Source organism: Borostomias antarcticus (assembly GCF_949987555.1).
Source record: "Borostomias antarcticus genome assembly, chromosome: 1".
NCBI lineage: Eukaryota > Metazoa > Chordata > Actinopteri > Stomiiformes > Stomiidae > Borostomias > Borostomias antarcticus.
This window is the reverse complement of record NC_140234.1, coordinates 37,219,240-37,229,239: the sequence shown is the minus strand read 5'-3', so window position 1 is coordinate 37,229,239 and position 10,000 is coordinate 37,219,240. Positions and strand designations below refer to the sequence as shown.

The following is a 10,000-nucleotide window of genomic DNA, read 5'->3' as shown; positions in this document are numbered from 1 at the left end:
TGGAGAGTGTGATGAAGCACTGCAGACAGACAGCGGAACAGTCTAGAACCGTCTAGAACTGAGCCCAACTGTCTAGGACTGAACAGAAAAACCGAGTGACCGTTCACAACTGCCCAGAACCACGTGCAGAGCCGTGCGGGTCAGAGACTGGACAGATATGTTGGTTCTTCTCTGCTGAGTCTCTCTCTCTTCCCCTCCTCTGGGATTCAGCTCGGCTTTACTAAACTAACCACTGTTAATTAACCCCTAATCCTTTCTCTGCTTCCCTCACACGCACACACACACACACACACACATATACACACACTTGTTGCTAGCAGCACACACTGTTGTGTCTGGGTCTTTGGGTCTTACTGTGCTGTGTAGACAGGGTGTTTGGGAGAACATTCCTAATCAAACACATTAGAGACGAGAGAATCTGCCGCCTCCACCTGGCGCAGATGTTGATTCCTGCCTAGACCTGTTACTGCTCTATACTCTACACAGAGAGAGAGGAGAGGGGGAGGAGGAGAGAGAGAGACAGAGGGAGGGAGAGAGAGACAGAGAGAGAGGGAGGGAGGGAGAGAGGGAGGGAAGGAGGGAGGGAGAGAGAGAGGGAGGGAGGGAGGGAAGGAAGGAGAGAGAGGGAGGGAAGGAGGGAGAGAGAGGGAGGGAGGGAAGGAGGGAAGGGTAGCTTTGAACATTGTATGTTTATGTACTGTATATTGTATTATTATTGTATTATTATTGTACACCATGAGCTAGCTATGCTTATTGTATGTGCATGTATGTAGCGTATGTAGTCGTTTGGGTAATGTTACTGTATAAAACCCCACAGAGACATGAATGTGACTTTGTACATTCATGCTCGCTTCCCATAGCTATAAACCTGTAGCTATAAACCTGGCATAACTAACTGGACTTGCTGCAGATGCCACACAGATGGACAGAACACCTACTGTGGGGTTTCAGTCCAGTGGGTTTGAAAGCCAGTGTTGGACAGTGTTAGTGCTAGTGTTGGTGAGGAGATGTCAGGGTTAGGGATAGTGCGAGGGTTAGGGTCAGTATTAGCCAGTGTTGATGTCAGGGATCCGAGTTGTCTGTTCACTCTTGACAGCTGACGCTGTTCAGTTGAGAATGATGATGAGGATGATGATGAGAATGATGGTGTCTCAGGATTCTAGAAGCCTTGTGATGAAGTCACAGTATTCTAGAGCCCTCCCCTCTGCCCCCCCCCCCCCCCCCCCACGGTGATCTCTCTAACATCAGCGCTCCTGCATGGCGTGGATTTTGAGCAGTGTGTTTCTCTCTCTCTCTCTCTCTCTCTCTCTCTCTCTGTTCTCGTCCTCCTTCCCTCCCTCCTGTCTGTCCTCCTGGATGACGTGTGTGTTCCCGGCCGTGTGTGTGTGTTTGTGCGTGTGGGTGTGTGTTGTCTTCCTAGGAGAGGGCTAACGTGGAGTCGGAGCGTCGAGCGCTGGAGCGTCAGCAGGAGGGCGTGGCTGAGCTGCAGAGGCAGCTCCATAACTGTCCTGAGTCCCTCAGGGAGCAGCTGCAGGAGCAGCTCAAGAGGGTGGGTCTCTCTCCAGGAAGCCCTGGACCAACGCCACCACCTACCCCAACACCCGGACCCCCCCAACACTCAGAACCCCCAACACCTAGATCCTCCCAACACCCAGACCCCCCAACACCCAGATCGTCCCAACACCCAGACCCCCCAACACCCAGATCCTCCCAACACCCAGATCCTCCCAACACCCAGATCCTCCCAACACCCAGATCCTCCCAACACCCAGATCCTCCCAACACCCAGATCCTCCCAACACTCAGAACCCTCAACACCCAGATCCTCCCAACACCCAGAACCCTCAACACCCAGATCCTCCCAACACCCAGAACCCTCAACACCCAGATCCTCCCAACACCCAGAACCCTCAACACCCAGATCCTCCCAACACTCAGAACCCTCAACACCCAGATCCTCAAATACCCAGACCCCCCAACACCCAGATCCTCAAACACCCAGACCCCCCCAACACCCAGATTCTCAAACACCCAGACCCCCCCAACACTCAGAACCCTCAACACTCAGAACCCTCAACACCCAGATCCTCAAACACCCAGATCCTCCCAACACTCAGAAGCCCCAACACCCAGAACCCCCAACACCCAGAACCCCCAACACCCAGATCCTCCCAACACCCAGAACCCCCAACACCCAGATCCCCCAACACCCAGATCCTCCCAACACCCAGATCCTCCCAACACCCAGATCCTCCCAACAACCAGACCCCCCAGATCCCCCAACACCCAGATCCCCCAACACCCAGATCCCCCCAACAACCAGATCCTCCCAACACACAGACTCCCCCAACACACAGACCCCCAAACACCCAGACCCCCCCAACACTCAGAACCCCCAACACCCAGATCCTCCCAACACCCAGATCCTCCCAACACACAGACCCCCTTCCACCCTCTCCTGTCCCCTGTCTCTGGCGGCTGTCAGATGACTGTGGTGTTGCATCGTTGCGTCACATAAGAGAATGCTGCATGGGTTCTACACACACACACATACCATAATGCGTGTGTGTGTTTCTCTGTTCGTGTTTTGGGGTGTGTTTGTAGTTGTGTGGTTGTGTGTTGTCCCTTTGGTGGATAAAGGGCTCTTTATTCTGACTGGCGTATAACTCTTTAACAGCTAACTAATCTATTAATATAGACACTAACCCACCTCCTCTCCTCCTCTCTGCTCTCCTCTCATTCGCTCCCAACTCTGTGCTGGGAATGGACGTGTATTTGCCTGGTCTTAAGGTAGCTTTAATGCCTCAGTCAGTGGGTTGAGATTAAACCCATCGCATTTTGTCATGCAAGGCCCACATCCAGTCCATCCAGTGTTGGAGCATTTTGCACATGGCTCCATCAGGCCTCTGTCCCCTCTGTCCCCCCTGCTGCGCTGGGCCCCTCACCCTTGGGGGCTCTGTCCCCTCTGTCCCCTCCTCGGGGCCCCTCACCCTGGGGGGCTCTGTCCCCCCCTCTGGGCCCCTCACCCTGGGGGGCTTTGTCCCCCCCTCTGGGCCCCTCACCCTCAGGGGCTCTGTCCCCTCTGTCCCCCCCTCTGGGCCCCTCACCCTCGGGAGCTCTGTCCCCTCTGTCCCCCCCTCTGGGCCCCTCACCCTAGGGGGCTCTGGGCCTTCTGTCCCCCCCTCTGGGCCCCTCACCCTCGGGAGCTCTGTCCCCTCTGTCCCCCCCTCTGGGCCCCTCACCCTCGGGAGCTCTGTCCCCTCTGTCCGCCCCTCTGGGCCCCTCACCCTCGGGAGCTCTGTCCCCTCTGTCCCCCCCTCTGGGCCCCTCACCCTCGGGGGCTCTGTCCCCTCTGTCCCCCCCTCTGGGCCGCTCACCCTCGGGAGCTCTGTCCCCTCTGTCCCCCCCTCTGGGCCGCTCACCCTCGGGGGCTCTGTCCCCTCTGTCCCCCCCTCTGGGCCCCTCACCCTCGGGGGCTCTGTCCCCCCCTCTGGGCCCCTCACCCTCGGGGGCTCTGTCCCCCCCTCTGGGCCCCTCACCCTCGGGGGCTCTGTCCCCTCTGTCCCCCCCTCTGGGCCCCTCACCCTCGGGGGCTCTGTCCCCTCTGTCCCCCCCTCTGGGCCCCTCACCCTCGGGGGCTCTGTCCCCCCCGTCCCCCCCTCTGGGCCCCTCACCCTCGGGGGCTCTGTCCCTTCTGTCCCCCCCTCTGGGCCCCTCACCCTCGGGGGCTCTGTCCCCTCTGTCCCCCCCTCTGGGCCCCTCACCCTCGGGGGCTCTGCTGGGATCTGCTGCACTGAAGCAGCCCTTCAGAAAGGCTGGAGGATCTCAAGTGTCCTTTAACACACACGCGCGCACACACACAGACACTCAAACACTATACACATGCACACACATACACAACACATGCACGCGGTGCACACACGCGCGCGCGCGCGCGCGCGCACACACACACACACACACACACACACACACACACACACAGTGTATACACATGCACACACATACAGTACATGACACACACGGTGCACACGCGTGCGCGCGCACACACATTTGTCCTGGAAATGTGTGATGTGAGGCCTTCAGACTCGTCAGTGTCTCCAGCTGTATGAAGTGACAGCAGAGGACAGAGAGACACGTCCTTGCTCCCTCTCTCTCTGTCACTCTCTATCTCTCTCTCTGACTCTCTCTTTAATTCCCTCTTGCTCACTCTCTCTCTCTCTCTCTCTCTCACTCTCTCTCCCTCTCTCCCTATCAATTCAGTTTCAATTAAATTCAAATTTCTTTATTGGCATACGATTCATCTTACCTGCCAAAGAACACATATAACAGCAGCATAGTAATTAAATAATTTAGTCACAAATAATCGCCCAAATCACAAAATCTGTAAATATCCTTTGTCATCTATCTCCACTCCCTGTCTACAGTACCTATCTATCTCTCCCTCTTTTTCTCTCTCCCTCTCTTTCTCTCTCCCTTTCTCTCTTACGTTTGATAGTCTTGTGCACCATGGTGAGCAGAGGAGGACAGTATGTCCTCCATGTCCGTCCTCCTCGGTGTCCCTGTCCCTCTGTGTCTGAGAGAGGACTGCTGCTCTTTGTGGCTTCAGGTATAGAACTGTCTTTATTACAGTTTACTCCCAAGAAGAGAGACCACGCTGCATTCAGAGTCAAAGCCAAAAAACTCTGAAGAGTTCCTGTCCTTCAGATTGCATTTATACAGTAGCTTATTTCTCAGGGCATGATGTGAATGCCGCATTGAGTCACAGATGGAAAACCAATACTTAAAAGAAAAAGAAAAAAGACTGATTAACTTGATTTCAGCAAGCATACACATTTTCAATCTTCAAATGTCTACCGCACCATCAGAGGCATGTTCTCCTGGCTACCTGCCTGCTGGACTGCTTCTGGTTCTGGTTCTGGTTCTGGTATAGTTTGAGTGGGGTATGTTTGGGACTGGGATCTATAGCTGTAGTCATATATTCCCGTATTCCAGCAAGGATCTGGAATAAACGTGTGCATGCGTGTGCGTGTGTGTGTGTGTGTGTGTGTGTGTGTGTGTGTGTGTGTGTCTGTGTGCGCGTGTGTGTGTGCGTGCGCATGTGTGTGTGCGTGTCAGGAGGGAGAGGCGCTTGAGTCGGGCACCAAGCAGTTTGAGGACCTGGAGTTCCAGCAGCTGGAGAGAGAGAGCAGTTTGGAGGAGGAGAGAGAGACCATCAGCCAGCAGCTCCTCCAGGAGAGAGCAGAGTATCACAGCAGTGTGGCCAAGAGGAAGGTACGTACACACATATGGGGGGTGGAAAGTGCCACTTATTTGCTAACTGAGCAGACACACGTGACGAACGTCCCCACGTGACCACGTGTGCTATTCACTAACGTAGCTAACCCAGCAAACGCTCGTCAGGGCCGGGGGTACTTGAGCACATGTGCTATTCGCGTACGTAGCTAACGTCGCTACTTGAGCACGTGTGCTATTCGCGTACGTAGCTACGTGAGCACTTGTGCTACAGTAGGACCCCACTAATCCGAACCCAACGGGACCGCAGGTCGTTCGTATCTGAAATGTCCGGATGACTGGAACATATGTTAAAATGCACCAAATTCAATAAGTGGTATACTTGTTTCATATAGACTCATAATAGACCAATAAATACCCTTAATTACTTGTGAAAATGCATCAAAATTGCAATCAAATAGCCAACTAAACTCATATAGCCTAGCATAATAGACCTACAGTAGCCTATAATAAAATAACCGAATTTCCACTTGAGTGCGTGCTTTGATCAAATACAGTACTTTATTCTCAAATGAGGCTTATGCTGCATCGATAGGCTACTGTATTCGCAGAACAACATGGTATAGCCTAAAAACAACCCAACATTAGAACAATTAGAGCAAATGATAATCAATAAATAAATAAATGAAATGACAGACAAGTTGTCGTGTCTTAGGCTATTGTAGCCTAAAAGAAAGTCTCTAAAACAGCAGATGTAGGCTAACGTGGCCTATAGGCTGTAGGCTATTATTTAACAAATACAGTAGGTCTAGGCTAATCTACATGCTCACAACACGTCTGTGTTCCTGAAGTCCATTAACTGGGAACGAAAAATGACTCGATGCTCCTCTGCTTCAGGTTGCTGACGCGCTTTCTGGCTACCAAAGAATGCAGCTCTCGCGCAGCAGACTCGTTTGCGTTTTGCGTTTGGTGGTGTAGCCTACTTCACTGTAGGAATAATAAGTATGGCTACAACTACACACAGGCCACAAAATACAATAACAAAATACAGACAACAGCGGCCACTAATGATTTTCTTTTCATTTTGGTAGGCTATCAGGGCCTTTTCCAGGACTGTCAAATACGCCTATAGACAAAGGCTATCCGATTAATAAATGCACGGCACTAAACTTCTGGTATATACAGTATGTATAACGTGTTAGGCCTAGCCTAAGCTTACTTTAGTGCACAGAAAACATTGCCTTTGCCCTTTAGGTCCCTTTATATCTGTAGCCTAATTGTTATTGTTGTTGTTATTATTTTACTATGTCGAATGATTTGCCTGTTTGTGTGCTGCGCGCACCATTGCATTCCTACACCATCATTTATTTAATGTATTTCGTTACATAAAAACGAATAATATAGGCCACAACTAGGCTACACACATAGGATATAGATAAAATGTAGTGTAAAACGAAATAATAAAAAAACAGCGTAAAACGCAGACCGCGGTTGAAATCTATCAATTTGAACGCTCAGGATAATTCCTGACCTGACAGCCCTATGGTTGACAAGTAGTCATACTGAACAATACACTTTTTGGCCTTTGGTTTTGTGGCAGGCATTTTTGATATTTTTAATTATTGTTTATTTTGTATAGGTTACTCTTTAGTTAAAAAAATCTGATTCTTAATTTGAATCAAATACTTTTCTACCATATTATTCCATATGAGCCAGGTTATGACATAAGAGGCTGACAGAAAGCCTACTGGGCTATCAGGATCAAAAAACATTTATTTTGCCAAGGAGCCTACTTCACAATATACTACGAATTTTCTTTCGGCCCATGGTGCATAACACAGATGGAGACATATTAGACAGGATGCAGGGACAATGTAAATAAATATAACACCAGTGAGTTAGCTACTACCACAGCACTTGGCGTGGCTGTAGAACATAAGCTAAGCCAAATGACGGTGGCAATAATAATATAACATAATTTATCTTGTCAGCAACACACAGTAAGCACAATAGTAGGAATAATAACATATATTAACCAGGTTATCTGATAGTAGCCTGCTATTATTTAGGCTCAATAATCTAAGTTAAGTTGTCATATCACTGATCTCACTGGACAGAGGCTGGCTAGCCATATCAGAGCTAACAAGAGAACTAGCAGCTTAAGTAACCTAATGATGGTGACGGCGACGTTCCTCAATACCACTAGTGGACAAGTAGCGACGTTAGCTACGTTCGCAATACCACTCGTGGTCAAGTAGCGACGTTAGCTACGTTCGCAATGCCACGCGTGGGCAAGTAGCGACGTTCGTCAGGTTTGTCTTCTCAGTTAGCAAATCCACACGGGCCATAATTACGGGAGCTAACGTGAGCCACGCGAATGCCGCGACCAATGCACACATTGCTGACTTACTTCAGGCCGCCGCCGTCGCTAGGACAAAATGTCGTGAGTCACGTCAGTCCTCCTATCAAATACAATGGGAGTCGAATGGATTTCACTCACGTAAACACGTACGTTTGTCAGCTCCGTATGCAGCTCAGTTCGCTCCGTGCGGTAAGAAATGGCACATTTCACCCCCCATACACACTCACACACACACACACACACACACACACTTGTTTGTATTGTGTATTGGAGCAAACCTGTGTTGTGGTGTTTGTCAAGGTTTACTTCAGGACTAAAGCCAGGTTCATGTACACTAAAGTACAGTACAGCAGGCCAGATGGTTTTAAGAGGTATTTGAAGGTCCAGTCCCTTTCAAAGCTGGGGTCCAGTCCTGCCCTTCTGAAGTGCTGTCCCCTCCCCAGGAGAAGGTGTGTGCTCTGGAGAGCCAGGCCAGTCAGCTGGGCCTGCAGGCCTCACAAGAGTGTGACAGACTGGCCAAGGACCGCAACATTACCCTGCAGATGCTGCACAAGGTACACACACACACACACACACACACACACACACACACACACACACACACACACACACACACACACACACACACACACAGCCCATAACCCTCTCTCTCTCCCTCTCTCTCTCTCTCTCTCTCTCTCTCTCTCCCTCTCCCTCTCTCTCTCTCTGCTGCAGGAGAAGGAGAGACTGGCGTCCCTGGAGAGGAGATACCTGACTCTGACAGGGGGGAAGAGCTTCCCCAAGACCCCCAGCACCATGAAGGAGGTGAGGAGAGAGCAGAGAGAGAGGAGGAGGGAGGGAGGGAGAGATGGAGGTGAGTATAGAGCAGGGAGAGAGGAGGAGGGGGAGGGAGGGAGGGAGAGATGAAGGAGGGGAGGAGAGAGCAGGGAGAGAGGAGGAGGGGGAGGGAGGGAGGGAGAGATGAAGGAGGGGAGGAGAGAGCAGGGAGAGAGGAGGAGGAGGGGGAGGCAGGGAGGGAGGGAGAGAGGGAGAGATGAAGGAGGTGAGGAGAGAGCAGACATGGGGGTTGGGGGGGCGGGGGCTCCTGAGGGCTAGAAGAGATGTGGAGTGATGGAGGATGGGGCTGGAGGGGGGCGGGGTTTGGGCAGGAGGGGGGCGGGGTTTGGGCGGTACACAGGGGGACTTCTTATGCAGCATGACGTACTGTAGACAGTATGAATGACAGACATGGATCATGTGTTGGACCCTCAGTACTGCTGGCCTGTTGACTATGTGGTATCAGAGGGGTTTCAGAGTTCAGATCAACTATGTGGGATCCAAGCTTATCGTGGTGTGTGTGCGCGCGCGCTTGTGTGTGTGAGTTAACACCTGCTTTGAACCCGTTTGCTGTGGCGTGTTTAACAACGTTCAGTATAACACCTGTCATAACCACCTGCGGTACCCATGACGATCCCACCTGAGACACCGCGCTGCTGGAAAGGCGCAGGCGTCTGTGACCTCTTGACACAGGAAGTGAACCCGTGTCTGTGCCTGTTAAAACAGGTGCTTGGTATCAGCGAGGCCGACCCGTTAGAGGACGTTCCCTCCTCCCAGAATTCCTCCTGCTTACGCCCCTCCCCTTCCTGTTGCGTGTACCCCAGCAGCCCGACGGAGGTAACCGGACTAATGCATGATGCCCCGCCCCCTTCTCCCACTTTCCACACGCCTCATTATAGTATCACTTAGGGCTGCACGATTATGACAAAAGATAATAATTGCGATTATTTGCTTCAAAATGGTAATTGCGATTAATAATTGCGATTCATATTTAATATATAATATTCATATATAATAACCAAAATGCTCCCAAATCACGGACGTTGATCCCTTTCTTGCTACTAACTCATTTTTTCACTACTCACGGCTGCGGGTAGGCTACTCTTGTCTTGTGACACTTGTCTTGACCTACTGCCATCTGTCTTCTCAGTGAAATTGTTGCGCACAGCGCACTCAGCGGGAACGCATGTGATTGGTCAGACAGCATAAGCGCCTGTGATTCGTCCGTGTAGTCCTAGCACACTCAATTCAAAGCAAAATTATTAATCACATTAATTGCGGCCTTTTGCAATTAGTTAAAGGACAATGCTCGTTTTTGACAACCTGGACCTTATTTACGACATATTATAAGACGTTTGACTCACCGAGATCACTTTGGTGTAGTTCGGAGGCATGTAGAAGAAATGTAAAATCCAGCGCGAGCCAGTATATCCATGTCATGGCGGTGGTGGGGGCACCGAGAATGCAGTTTTTAAAAATCTATTTTCTGCCGCGAAACGGTTGTTTTCATCAATCTGTCTTGATGAATCGCTAGTTGTGCTTACATAGAGAGCATAGGCCTGTTGTGGTATTTCACATGCCTCTGTAATA

The 10,000-nt window shown here is 51.0% G+C and overlaps 1 protein-coding gene across 1 annotated transcript in view; it reads left to right on the top strand.

Annotated features, from left to right (window-relative positions):
- Positions 1 to 10,000, top strand: part of phldb1b (pleckstrin homology-like domain, family B, member 1b) — a gene marked incomplete at its 5' end in the record, with an annotated part of 66,483 nt that overhangs the window by 43,783 nt on the left and 12,700 nt on the right. Inside the window, 4 exons of the mRNA XM_084444144.1 lie at positions 1,421 to 1,549; positions 5,116 to 5,271; positions 8,038 to 8,148; positions 8,309 to 8,398. Coding sequence (XP_084300270.1) covers positions 1,421 to 1,549; positions 5,116 to 5,271; positions 8,038 to 8,148; positions 8,309 to 8,398 — 486 coding nt within the window. The remainder of the gene's footprint in view (positions 1 to 1,420; positions 1,550 to 5,115; positions 5,272 to 8,037; positions 8,149 to 8,308; positions 8,399 to 10,000) is intronic.